At 41.1% G+C, this 13,682-nt stretch overlaps 1 protein-coding gene and 1 long non-coding RNA gene across 2 annotated transcripts in view; both read left to right on the top strand.

Moving 5' to 3' along the window:
* The window catches only part of LOC115206534 (calsyntenin-2), a 426,005-nt gene that overhangs the window by 332,677 nt on the left and 79,646 nt on the right, over positions 1–13,682 (top strand). Inside the window, exon 6 of the mRNA XM_029773639.1 lies at positions 13,485–13,670. Coding sequence (XP_029629499.1) covers positions 13,485–13,670 — 186 coding nt within the window. The remainder of the gene's footprint in view (positions 1–13,484; positions 13,671–13,682) is intronic.
* On the top strand, positions 10,636–10,856 carry LOC115206535 (uncharacterized). Its single transcript, XR_003880815.1, has 2 exons — positions 10,636–10,696; positions 10,775–10,856. It is a non-coding gene; the product is annotated as an uncharacterized LOC115206535 (long non-coding RNA).

Below are 13,682 nucleotides of genomic sequence, written 5' to 3'. Positions count from 1 at the left end.
TGTAGACCAATTTGGGTTTCCAATCTCTCCAAAAGAATGTGGTGATCGATGGTATCAAAAGCAGCACTAAGATCTAGGAGCACGAGGACAGATGCAGAGCCTCGGTCTGACGTCATTAAAAGGTCATTTACCACCTTCACAAGTGCAGTCTCAGTGCTATGATGGGGTCTAAAACCAGACTGAAGCGTTTCGTATACATTGTTTGTCTTCAGGAAGGCAGTGAGTTGCTGTGCAACAGCTTTTTCAAAAAAATTTGAGAGGAATGGAAGATTCGATATAGGCCGATAGTTTTTTATAATTTCTGGGTCAAGATTCGGCTTTTTCAAGAGAGGCTTTATTACTGCCACTTTTAGTGAGCTTGGTACACATCCGGTGGATAGAGAGCCGTTTATTATGTTCAACATAGGAGGGCCAAGCACAGGAAGCAGCTCTTTCAGTAGTTTAGTTGGAATAGGGTCCAGTATGCAGCTTGAGGGTTTGGAGGCCATGATTATTTTCATCATTGTGTCAAGAGATATAGTACTAAAACACTTTAGTATCTCCCTTGAGCCAAGGTCCTGGCAGAGTTGTGCAGACTCAGGACAATGGAGCTTTGGATGAATACCCAGATTTAAAGAGGAGTCCGTAATTTCTTTCTAATGATCATGATCTTTTCCTCAAAGAAGTTCATAAATGTATTACTGCTGAAGTGAAAGCCATCCTCCATTTGCGAATGCTGCTTTTTAGTTAGCTTTACGACAGTATGAAAAAGAAATTTCGGATTGTTCTTATTTTCCTCAATTAAGTTGGAAAAATAGGATGATCGAGCAGCAGTGAGGGCTCTTCGATACTGCACGGTAATGTCTTTCCAAGCTAGTCGGAAGACTTCCAGTTTGGTTTGGCGCCATTTCCGTTCCAATTTTCTGGAAGCTTGCTTCAGAGCTCGTGTATTTTCTGTATACCAGGGAGCTAGTTTCTTATGACAGATGTTTTTAATTTTTAGGGGTGCAACTGCATCTAGGGTATTGCGCAAGGTTAAATTGAGTTCCTCGGTTAGGTGGTTAACTGATTTTTGTCCTCTGACGTCCTTGGGTAGGCAGAGGGAGTCTGGAAGGGCATCAAGGAATCTTTGGGTTGTCTGAGAATTTATAGCACGACTTTTAATGCTCCTTGGTTGGGGTCTGAGCAGATTATTTGTTGCAATTGTAAACGCAATAAAATGGTGGTCCGATAATCCAGGGTTATGAGGAAAAACATTAAGATCCACAACATTTATTCCATGGGACAAAACTAGGTCCAGAGTATGACTGTGGCAGTGAGTAGGTCCAGAGACATGTTGGACAAAACCCACTGAGTCGATGATGGCTCCGAAAGCCTTTTGGAGTGGGTCTGTGGACTTTTCCATGTGAATGTTAAAGTCACCAAAAATTAGAATAATATCTGCTATGACTACAAGATCCGATAGGAATTCAGGGAACTCAGTGAGGAACACTGCATATGGCCCAGGAGGCCTGTAAACAGTAGCTATAAAAAGTGAGTGAGTAGGCTGCATAGATTTCATGACTAGAAGCTCAAAAGACGAAAACGTCATTTTTTTTTTTTTTGTAAATTGAAATTTGCTATCGTAGATGTTAGCAACACCTCCGCCTTTGCCGGATGCATGGGGGGTATGGTCACTAGTGTAACCAGGGGGTGAGGCCTCATTTAACACAGTGAATTCATCAGGCTTAAGCCATGTTTCAGTCAGGCCAATCACATCAAGATTATGATCAGTGATTAGTTCATTGACTATAACTGCCTTGGAAGTGAGGGATCTAACATTAAGTAGCCCAATTTTGAGATGTGAAGTATCACAATCTCTTTCAATAATGGCAGGAATGGAGGAGGTCTTTATAGTAGTGAGATTACTAAAGCGAACACCGCCATTTTTAATTTTGCCCAACCTAGATCGAGGCACAGACACGGTCTCAATGGGGAAAGCTGAGCTGACTACGCTGATTGTGCTAATGGCAGACTCCACTAAGCTGGCAGGCTGGCTAACAGCCTGCTGCCTGGCCTGCACCCTATTTCATTGTGGAGCTAGAGGAGTTAGAGCCCTGTCTATGTTCGTAGATAAGATGAGAGCACCCCTCCAGCTAGGATGGAGTCCGTCACTCCTCAATAGGCCAGGCTTGGTCCTGTTTGTGGGTGAGTCCCAGAAAGAGGGCCAGTTATCTACAAATTCTATCTTTTGGGAGGGGCAGAACACAGTTTTCATCCAGCGATTGAGTTGTGAGACTGCTGTAGAGCTCATCACTCCCCCTAACTGGTACAGAGGGGGATTTGTTCGTTTGACGTGGTGGGATCTTTTTGTGTCTGTAATATAAATGATGCGAGAAATGGTGGTGGAAACGCCTTTATGCGCAAATAATTACAGCATATAATAACCATTAAATCAAAGTAAACTGATATGGTGTGTGGTCCTCCCACTACGACTCGGGAAGCATGCAGTTTATTAGGCTACAGATGAAATAAGATGTTCTTCACAGGGTGGTGAAAGTGGATGGTGATGAGCTTGATGCTCCTCTACAATAAATATTGAGGGTCTTATTCTGGTGACATGATGATCCATAATAATCTCATCATGTAGACTAGCCTAACCTTAAAGCCTAGTCACACTGTATCTGCGTGCTATTTTCTAGAGAGCACATGCCAAGACCACAGTAGGCACATTTGCTATTTAAAGCATCAGTTTCTGTAACAAAACTATTGGCACAGTTGAAAATGCCATGGAAACACACTGAATTTTTTTTTTTTATCCGATACATGAAACCATATGTGAAAAAGTCATTACTATGTCATCACGCACTGATTTTTGTCCACAACAATTCTGTTTGGTGGAAATGCACATATTTTCTTCACGTGGATTTTAGAATTATTTGCAAGAAAATCTGTCGCCAATTGGATGGAAACCTGGCAACAGTGACACATAATCTACCTCACATATTTATAATCCTTCTCTACCACTCCTCTCTCCCTCCTTCTCTCTACAGTATCTCACTCTCCCTCCTTCTCTCGACAGTATCTCACTCTCCCTCCTTCTCTCTACAGTATCTCCCTCTCCCTCCTTCTCTCTACAGTATCTCCCTCTCCCTCCTCTCTACAGTATCTCCCTCTCCCTCCTTCTCCCTACAGTATCTCCCTCTCCCTTCTCTCTACAGTATCTCCTTCTCCCTCCTTCTCCCTACAGTATCTCCCTCTCCCTCCTTCTCTCTACAGTATCTCACTCTCCCTCCTTCTCTCTACAGTATCTCCCTCTCCCTCCTTCTCTCTACAGTATCTCACTCTCCCTCCTTCTCTCTACAGTATCTCCCTCTCCCTCCTTCTCTCTACAGTATCTCCCTCTCCCTCCTCTCTACAGTATCTCCCTCTCCCTCCTCTCTACAGTATCTCCCTCTCCCTCCTTCTCCCTACAGTATCTCCCTCTCCCTCCTTCTCCCTACAGTATCTCCCTCTCCCTCCTTCTCTCTACAGTATCTCACTCTCCCTCCTTCTCTCTACAGTATCTCCCTCTCCCTCCTTCTCTCTACAGTATCTCACTCTCCCTCCTTCTCTCTACAGTATCTCCCTCTCCCTCCTTCTCTCTACAGTATCTCCCTCTCCCTCCTCTCTACAGTATCTCCCTCCTTCCCTCCTTCTCCCTACAGTATCTCCCTCTCCCTTCTCTCTACAGTATCTCCCTCTCCCTCCTTCTCCCTACAGTATCTCCCTCTCCCTCCTTCTCTCTACAGTATCTCACTCTCCCTCCTTCTCTCTACAGTATCTCCCTCTCCCTCCTTCTCCCTACAGTATCTCCCTCTCCCTTCTCTCTACAGTATCTCCCTCTCCCTCCTTCTCCCTACAGTATCTCCCTCTCCCTCCTTCTCTCTACAGTATCTCCCTCTCCCTCCTTCTCTCTACAGTATCTCCCTCTCCCTCCTTCTCTCTACAGTATCTCCCTCTCCCTTCTCTCTACAGTATCTCACTCTCCCTCCTTCTCTCTACAGTATCTCCCTCTCCCTCCTTCTCTCTACAGTATCTCCCTCTCCCTCCTTCTCTCTACAGTATCTCCCTCTCCTTCCTTCTCTCTACAGTATCTCCCTCTCCTTCCTTCTCTCTACAGTATCTCCCTCTCCCTCCTTCTCTCTACAGTATCTCCCTCTCCCTTCTCTCTACAGTATCTCCCTCTCCCTCCTTCTCTCTACAGTATCTCCCTCTCCCTTCTCTCTACAGTATCTCCCTACTTCTCTCTCTTTTCTTTTCTACAATCCCTAGCAGTGGAAAACAGAGGTGCTGTAGGAAACAGAGGTATGATGCTGGTGGATAAGAATGTAGAAGTAATGCTATAGTGAATGCAGTGAAAGCACACTGAATGTCTAACATCTATAAGGTAGTGTATTACAATGTAACATCTTTAAGTCAGTGTATTACAGTGTAACATCTATGAGTCAGTGTATTACAGTGTAACATCTATGATTCAGTGTATTACAATGTAACATCTATGAGGCAGTGTATTACAGTGTAACATCTATGAGTCAGTGTATTACAGTGTAACATCTATGAGTTAGTGTATTACAGTGTAACATCTATGAGTCAGTGTATTACAGTGTAACATCTATGAGTCAATGTATTACAATGTAACATCTTTAAGTCATTGTATTACAGTGTAACATCTATGATTCAGTGTATTACAATGTAACATCTATGAGGCAGTGTATTACAGTGTAACATATATGAGTCAGTGTATTACAGTGTAACATATATGAGTCAGTGTATTACAGTGTAACATCTATGATTCAGTGTATTACAATGTAACATCTATGAGGCAGTGTATTACAGTGTAACATCTATGAGTCAGTGTATTACAATGTAGCATCTATGAGTCAGTGTATTACAATGTAACATCTATGAGTCAGTGTATTACAGTGTAACATATATGAGTCAGTGTATTACAGTGTAACATATATGAGTCAGTGTATTACAGTGTAACATATATGAGTCAGTGTATTACAATGTAACATCTATGAGTCAGTGTATTACAGTGTAACATCTATGAGTCAGTGTATTACAGTGTAACATCTATGAGTCAGTGTATTACAGTGTAACATATATGAGTCAGTGTATTAAAGTGTAACATCTATTGAGCATCTATGAGGAACACACACACACGTCTTGTACAACTAACCTTGTGGGGACACACAATTCAGTCCCATTCAAAATCCTATTTTCCCTAACCCCTAACCCTAAACCCTAACCTTAACCCGAAAACCTAACCTTAACCCTAAACGTAACCCTAGCTCCTAACCCTAAATCTAACCCTAGCTCCTAACCCTAAAACTAACCCTAGCTCCTAACACTAAACCTAACCCTAGCTCCTAACCCTAACCCTTAATGTAATTCTAACCATAACACTAATTCTAACCTTAAACCTAAACCTCCTAGAAATAGAATTTGACCTTGTGGGGACTAACAAAATGTCCCCAGTTTGTCAATTTTTTTGTCTGTTAACTATTCTTTTGGGGACTTCTGGTCCCCACAAGTATAGTTAAACACGTCCACACACACACACACACACACACACACACACACACACACACACACACACACACACACACACACACACACACACACACACACACAGTCACATCACACAGGTTTCCAAATAAAAAACGGATAAAATTGTATTTGTCACAATTGCCGAATACAGCAGGTGTAGACTTTACTGTAAAATGCTAACTTACGAGCCTATTTCCAACATTCCAGAATTAAAAAGTGTGTCTTCTCTATACAGTATCTCACTTTCTCCAAATAGAAAATAGTAAAAATAAATAACAATAACAAGGCTATATACAAGGAGTATAGGTACCGAGCCAATGCACAGGGATATGAGCTAGATGAGGTAATATGTACATGTAGGTAGGGGTAAAAATGATTAGGCAATCAGGATAGATAATAAACAGAGTAGCGGCAGTGTGTGTGGAGAGTGTGTGTGTGTGTGTGTGTGTGTGTCGGAGTGGGTAGAGTCCAGGGAGTGTGCATAGAGTCAGTGTTAAAAAGGGTTAATGCAATAGTCCAGGCAGCCATTTGAACCTGTTTCCTTCCTCTCTGTAACGTCCCTCTGTTTAGATTGCTTATGTTTATAAGAACTGAGGTTGGGGCGTTCGTATACTTTAGTAGAACTTTAAATCAGAAGTATGCTGGCATTACATTGTTCACATGACATATCACTCCATTACATAGTTCACATGGCATATCACTCCATTACATTGTTCACATGGCATATCACTCCATTACATTGTTCACATGACATATCACTCCATTACATAGTTCACATGGCATATCACTCCATTACATGGTTCACATGACATATCACTCCATTACATAGTTCACATGACATATCACTCCATTACATGGCATATCACTCCATTACATAGTTCACATGGCATATCACTCCATTACATAGTTCACATGGCATATCACTCCATTACATAGTTCACATGACATATCACTCCATTACACAGTTCACATGACATATCACTCCATTACATAGTTCACATGGCATATCACTCCATTACATGGCAAATCGCTCCATTAAATAGTTCACATGGCATATCACTCCATTACATGGCATATCACTCCATTACATAGTTCACATGACATATCACTCCATTACATAGTTCACATGGCATATCACTCCATTATATAGTTCACATGACATATCACTCCATTACATAGTTCACATGACATATCACTCCATTACATAGTTCACATGACATATCGCTCCATTACATGGTTCACATGGCATATCACTCCATTACATGGCATATCACTCCATTACATAGTTCACATGGCATATCACTCCATTATATAGTTCACATGACATATCACTCCATTACATAGTTCACATGACATATCACTCCATTACATAGTTCACATGGCATATCACTCCATTACATAGTTCACATGGCATATCACTCCATTACATGGTTCACATGGCATATCACTCCATTACATGGCATATCGCTCCATTAAATAGTTCACATGGCATATCACTCCATTACATAGTTCACATGACATATCACTCCATTATATAGTTCACATGACATATCACTCCATTACATAGTTCACATGACATATCACTCCATTACATAGTTCACATAGCATATCACTCCATTACATAGTTCACATGGCATATCACTCCATTACATAGTTCACATGACATATCACTCCATTACATGGTTCACATGGCATATCACTCCATTACATAGTTCACATGACATATCACTCCATTACATGGCATATCACTCCATTACATAGTTCACATGGCATATCACTCCATTACATGGTTCACATGGCATATCACTCCATTACATAGTTCACATGACATATCACTCCATTACATGGCATATCACTCCATTACATAGTTCACATGGCATATCACTCCATTACATAGTTCACATGGCATATCACTCCATTACATAGTTCACATGACATATCACTCCATTACACAGTTCACATGACATATCACTCCATTACATAGTTCACATGGCATATCACTCCATTACATGGCAAATCGCTCCATTAAATAGTTCACATGGCATATCACTCCATTACATGGCATATCACTCCATTACATAGTTCACATGACATATCACTCCATTACATAGTTCACATGGCATATCACTCCATTATATAGTTCACATGACATATCACTCCATTACATAGTTCACATGACATATCACTCCATTACATAGTTCACATGACATATCGCTCCATTACATGGTTCACATGGCATATCACTCCATTACATAGTTCACATGGCATATCACTCCATTATATAGTTCACATGACATATCACTCCATTACATAGTTCACATGACATATCACTCCATTACATAGTTCACATGGCATATCACTCCATTACATAGTTCACATGGCATATCACTCCATTACATGGTTCACATGGCATATCACTCCATTACATGGCATATCGCTCCATTAAATAGTTCACATGGCATATCACTCCATTACATAGTTCACATGACATATCACTCCATTATATAGTTCACATGACATATCACTCCATTACATAGTTCACATGACATATCACTCCATTACATAGTTCACATAGCATATCACTCCATTACATAGTTCACATGGCATATCACTCCATTACATAGTTCACATGACATATCACTCCATTACATGGTTCACATGGCATATCACTCCATTACATAGTTCACATGACATATCACTCCATTACATGGCATATCACTCCATTACATAGTTCACATGGCATATAACTCCATTACATGGTTCACATGGCATATCACTCCATTACATAGTTCACATGACATATCACTCCATTACATGGCATATCACTCCATTACATAGTTCACATGGCATATCACTCCATTACATAGTTCACATGGCATATCACTCCATTACATAGTTCACATGACATATCACTCCATTACACAGTTCACATGACATATCACTCCATTACATAGTTCACATGACATATCAGTCCATTACACAGTTCACATGGCATATCACTCCATTACATAGTTCACATGGCATATCACTCCATTACATAGTTCACATGGCATATCACTCCATTACACAGTTCACATGACATATCACTCCATTACACAGTTCACATGACATATCACTCCATTACATAGTTCACATGCCATATCACTCCATTACATAGTTCACATGACATTTCACTCCATTACATAGTTCACATGACATATCACTCCATTACATAGTTCACATGCCATATCACTCCATTACATAGTTCACATGACATTTCACTCCATTACATAGTTCACATGACATATCACTCCATTACATAGTTCACATGGCATATCACTGCATTACATAGTTCACATGACATATGCCTCCCGCCATCCGGCTACAGTATGAATACACGGACTGGATTATGGCATAATGTTCACTACATTGCTCTCTCCTCTCTCCCTCAGTGAGTCCTGCAGTGTGCATACTGTGGAAAAGAAAGATCTCTGCAGAGACGGAATAGCTTCCTATTACCGGGAAGTCACACTACCGCTAACAGTATGATTCGCAATGTGTGTTTGTTTGTGTGTCTCTGTGTGTGTGTGTGTGTGTGTGTGTGTGTGTGTGTGTGTGTGTGTGTGTGTGTGTGTGTGTGTGTCTGTGTCTGTGTGTACGTGTTTGTTTTTGTAGCACGGTGCAAGGCAGAGCGAGCAGCGGCGCCATGCCGTGCCTCATGAATGGAAGTAAATTATTTAGCAGGGACACAAATGGAACAGCTCAGTCACACGGAGTCCCTGCAGGGCCCCACATTCACCATGTTGCCATCACTGACCTCAATCATCCTCTATATGAGTATGGTCATGTCGTAATGAGTCTGTATAGGAACCTTTATGAGCAGGAATATGAATTTATATGATAGTGCTGAGTGATTAACCGAAATGAATCTTTAAAAAGCAGGCAGACATTTTCATTTCGACATGGTTGTCGAACAGAAACCACTCCACTGCCCCTTGTGCCTCCTACTGCTGGTCAGGTGTATTTATCTGAAGGATCGGTATGATGTGCAATTACAGTTTTTTCCAATTGCTAACACACTAAAATGACATGCACAGCACAATTATTTAAACTGACGAACAGAGAGCAAAACCTCTTCTCAAGTCTCCAAATGTCTAAACACATTTTCTGCTTTACACACATTTTGCAATTCAAAATGGCACTTTTTAAATGGACTGTACACGGTTCTCTGCATAAGACATGACAATCTGACATAAAGTCACATGTTTGCCATTTCAAAACACTGCCATTCAAAATGACACTACATGAGCTAATTGGCCAATACATGTACCACCTGGCCAAACACCTCAATGGTTAATTGTTACCACTTCAATCAGGAAGTAAGCACTATGAAAAGACCACAGGTGAGCACCTTTTGTTTTACAACAACAATGGAAGCCGTTACAGAGAGAGGAAGAGGGAGGGTGAGAATGAGAGGGGGAGGAAGAGTGAGGGGTAGAGCTGGTAGAGGAGTTCATGGCCAAAGAAGACAACAACTTTCAAATGAAATCAGAGCAACCTTAGTTGATCATGTCATCAACCATGGACTGACAATGTGAGAGGCTGGACAGAGAGTGCAGACCAACTTGAGCCGTTTTCCTGTCGCCTGTGTCATCCAGAAATTTAGACTGGAGTACAGGTATGTAACAAAAATGTATTTCACACTATGTATTACATCCCATGTCATAGTGTATCAGTTGGGTGACACCTGTTTACTTCATGAATGGCTGATGTCATACACTAACTGCACAAATTTCCTGTACAATTTACTCTACTGTGGGGGAAATATCTTTAGGCTGCATTGTCCAAGCCCTATATTTTTGTTTTTTAGTTTTTCTAAAGGACTGAGAGACGCAACCATGGTGGAGGAAGGGGCCAAATGTTCACCGGGGTACAGGAACCTGCCATTGTAAACTTGGTTTTGGAAAATAAAGAAATCAGATTACGAGAAATTCAAAGCCATATCATCCAAGACAACACCATATTCAACAACATTCAACGAGTCAGTCTGTCCACATTGGCTCACATTCTCAAGCGAAACCAAGTCAGAATGAAACAACTTTGTAAGGTGCCGTTTGAGAGAAACTCTCAAAGAAACAAAGAGGTCAGACGAGCATATGTGGATGTAAGTACAATATTGACTGCAGTACACTACAGTGTACTGGATAACACCATATTGACTGCTTTTGTTCTTTGTTTTCAGGGAGTACTGGAAATGGATGCTCATGCAATCCCACATGAGTTCATCTTTATAGATGAGGCTGGGTTCAACCTAGCAAAGACCAGAAGAAGGGAGAGAAACGTCATTGGCCACAGAGCCATTATAGATGTTCCTGGCCAACGTGGTGGGAACATCACAATGAGCGCTGCCATCTCCAATACGCATGGTGTCCTCCACCGTCATGCCACCTTGGACCATACAACACAGCCCATATTCTCACATTTCTGGACAGACTCCACAACATTCTCATACCACCAGAGCGTGTGAACGATGCAGACCATCAAAGAACCCGGTATGTTGTAGTATGGGACAACGTGAGCTTTCATCGTGCAGCCCCAGTCCAAAACGGGTTTGCTGACCACCCACCATTTCTCGTGCAATACCTCCCACCATACTGACCATTTCTGAACCCCATAGAAGAGTTATTTTCGGCATGGCGGTGGAAGGTATACGACCGGCAGCCCTTTGTGCGCATGCCTCTTGTGCAGGCTATGGAAGAGGCATGTGATGAGATTGATGTGAGTGCGATTCCCTCGATGTCTGGCAAGGGAAGATATTGCCTGTGATGTGGACGAGGCGTTGTGGCCAGACCCAGCTGTGCGGCAAGATGCTGCCTGATTATTTTTCTTGTCTCTTTTTTTTTATATATATATATTTTTTCTGCAATTTTCTTTTTCAGTTGACTGTTTTTTTGTGAGCATATTTTTGTTCAGTCCAATGTAAATATATCTGCTGTGCATATGTTGCACTGACTTGTTTGGTGGAAAATAAAAAATAAAATGTTTCAACAGCATGTGTGTGTATCTGCAAATATTTCTGTGCATCTGAAGAATTTTCTACAATTTGAACAATTTTAGTATTATGGCAAAGCATACTAAAGATGAGAGTGCTTTTCATTATGCCCAACAGTGTGTAGTTGGTTAGACAAAAATCTGGTAATATGAATGAAGTGTGTGCCATTTTGTGCAAGCGTTTGATTTTGATAATCCTATATGTAGTTTTGGTCGCAGTGCTTCATTTTGCAGGATATATGAGGTATTTTGCAGTTTGGGTGTGTGGTTTTGTGAATTGTGTTAAGTATTTTGATAAAACCAGCCTAGTTTGCAAAATTGTGTTTTAGCAATTGGGAAAAACTGTAATAGATTGTTTAATGTGAAATGAATATGGTTGATTTGTAAGGTTAGGGAGAAGTGCAGTGAATAGTGTCACTTTTTAGGATGTCAATATAAATGAATGTATTTATGATTGTTTGCAATTTTGTCTTGCCTTTTAATCATTATATGTGTTATTGTTTTTACCATGAAGCGCTACTTTGGATACAAGCGTTTTAATTAGTACTTTCAAGTGATATTCTCTGGGTACACATTGTACATTTTGTTGTATATGTCTGTTACCCAAAATACATTCAATTCAATCTCTACCTGTGATTACATGATCTACTGTAGGCCTAGTTTGTATTTAGAAGTCATGAAAGTATGCCTTATTTACTTTCAAGAACTACTAAAATATAGTTTTTTTTCAGACAGCATAGGCAGCAGCTCTATAGAAATTAGATGATGATTTGGAATTCAATAATAATGTCCTCAAATAAAACTAAGGTATTGTATACAACATCTGAATATTTGTTTTAGAATCTAACCGAAACTGAACCAAAATCAAATAGAACCAATCACTCAGCACTACTATATGATGAGGAATTTGGGCTTGCCAAGTCATTTTCTGAACTGATAAAAAGCAAGAAATGCAGAATAAAGGAGTGTGTGTGTGTGTGTGTGTGTGTGTGTGTGTGTGTGTGTGTGTGTGTGTGTGTGTGTGTGTGTGTGTGTGTGTGTGTGTGTGTGTGTGTGTGTGTGTGTGAGAGAGAGAGTTTGAGGAAGTGAACATGACAGATTTAACAGTCCAGAGGGCAGCGATTAGCTGATTCCCTTCTTATCCAATCAGTGTTACCTTCAGCTCAGGTTTATGTTCAGCTCTACCTGCCTGGTTCTTTCTACCTGCCTCTCTCTGTCTGCCTGTTTCTCTTACACACACTGCTGAATAGACACTACGAATTCACACAGCGCACCACTCACATTAACACACACACACACACACTATCACACACACATAGAAATGCAGTGCGTATCAAAATACCCAAACTGAAAAACACACAAATACACACACACCATACTGTACCCACAAAAGCATGCAGTAATCAAGGTGACTAGAAGACACACAAACACACACTGAACTGTGAGAGAGATGGTCTGGTTGAACACTCTCTACATTTTATTCATGTCATAGTGATTTAGTGAGCCCAGTACTGTACAGTGGATAGCGCCATTGATTCCCATTATTAGACATTTTATTGACCGCATAAAACTCTGAAATGGGCTGTCACATTTTTATGGGGGACCTACAAGGCAGGAATGGGCACAAGACCATGCATGTGAAAATCACAAGGAAATCTGGAGAAACGAGTAGAAGTTAACATAATCTGAAACAAAAATAGGTCAGGGCTTCAGACAATGCCTGTTGTTCACCTGTTGTTCTGCTCAAAGGTCCACATATTCACACCCCAAGATCTCTCTCATTCTCTCTCACTCTCTCTCTCACTCTCTCTCACTCTCTCTCATTCTCTCACTCTCTCTCATTCTCTCTCACACACACACACTCCCCTACTCCTAACAATTGTGTCTTGTGTCTTTCCTAGGCTGGGACAAAAGAGTGGACTATGAGCCAGGCACAGGCAGCAAACAGCTGTTTCCCAAGATGAATCTGGAGACGTGTGGAGGGCTTCTCTCCTCAGTGAGGACCACGGTGGAACTACAGACCAGCCATATTGGGAAGGGCTGCGACCGGGAGACCTACTCTGAGAAGTCCCTGCAAAAACTCTGTGGTACGCACCTCA

This window comes from Salmo trutta, chromosome 13, assembly GCF_901001165.1.
Source record: "Salmo trutta chromosome 13, fSalTru1.1, whole genome shotgun sequence".
In the NCBI taxonomy this organism is placed as follows: Eukaryota; Metazoa; Chordata; class Actinopteri; order Salmoniformes; family Salmonidae; genus Salmo; species Salmo trutta.
The sequence above is the reverse complement of the archived record's forward strand: the minus strand, read 5'-3'. Positions and strand labels throughout refer to the sequence as shown.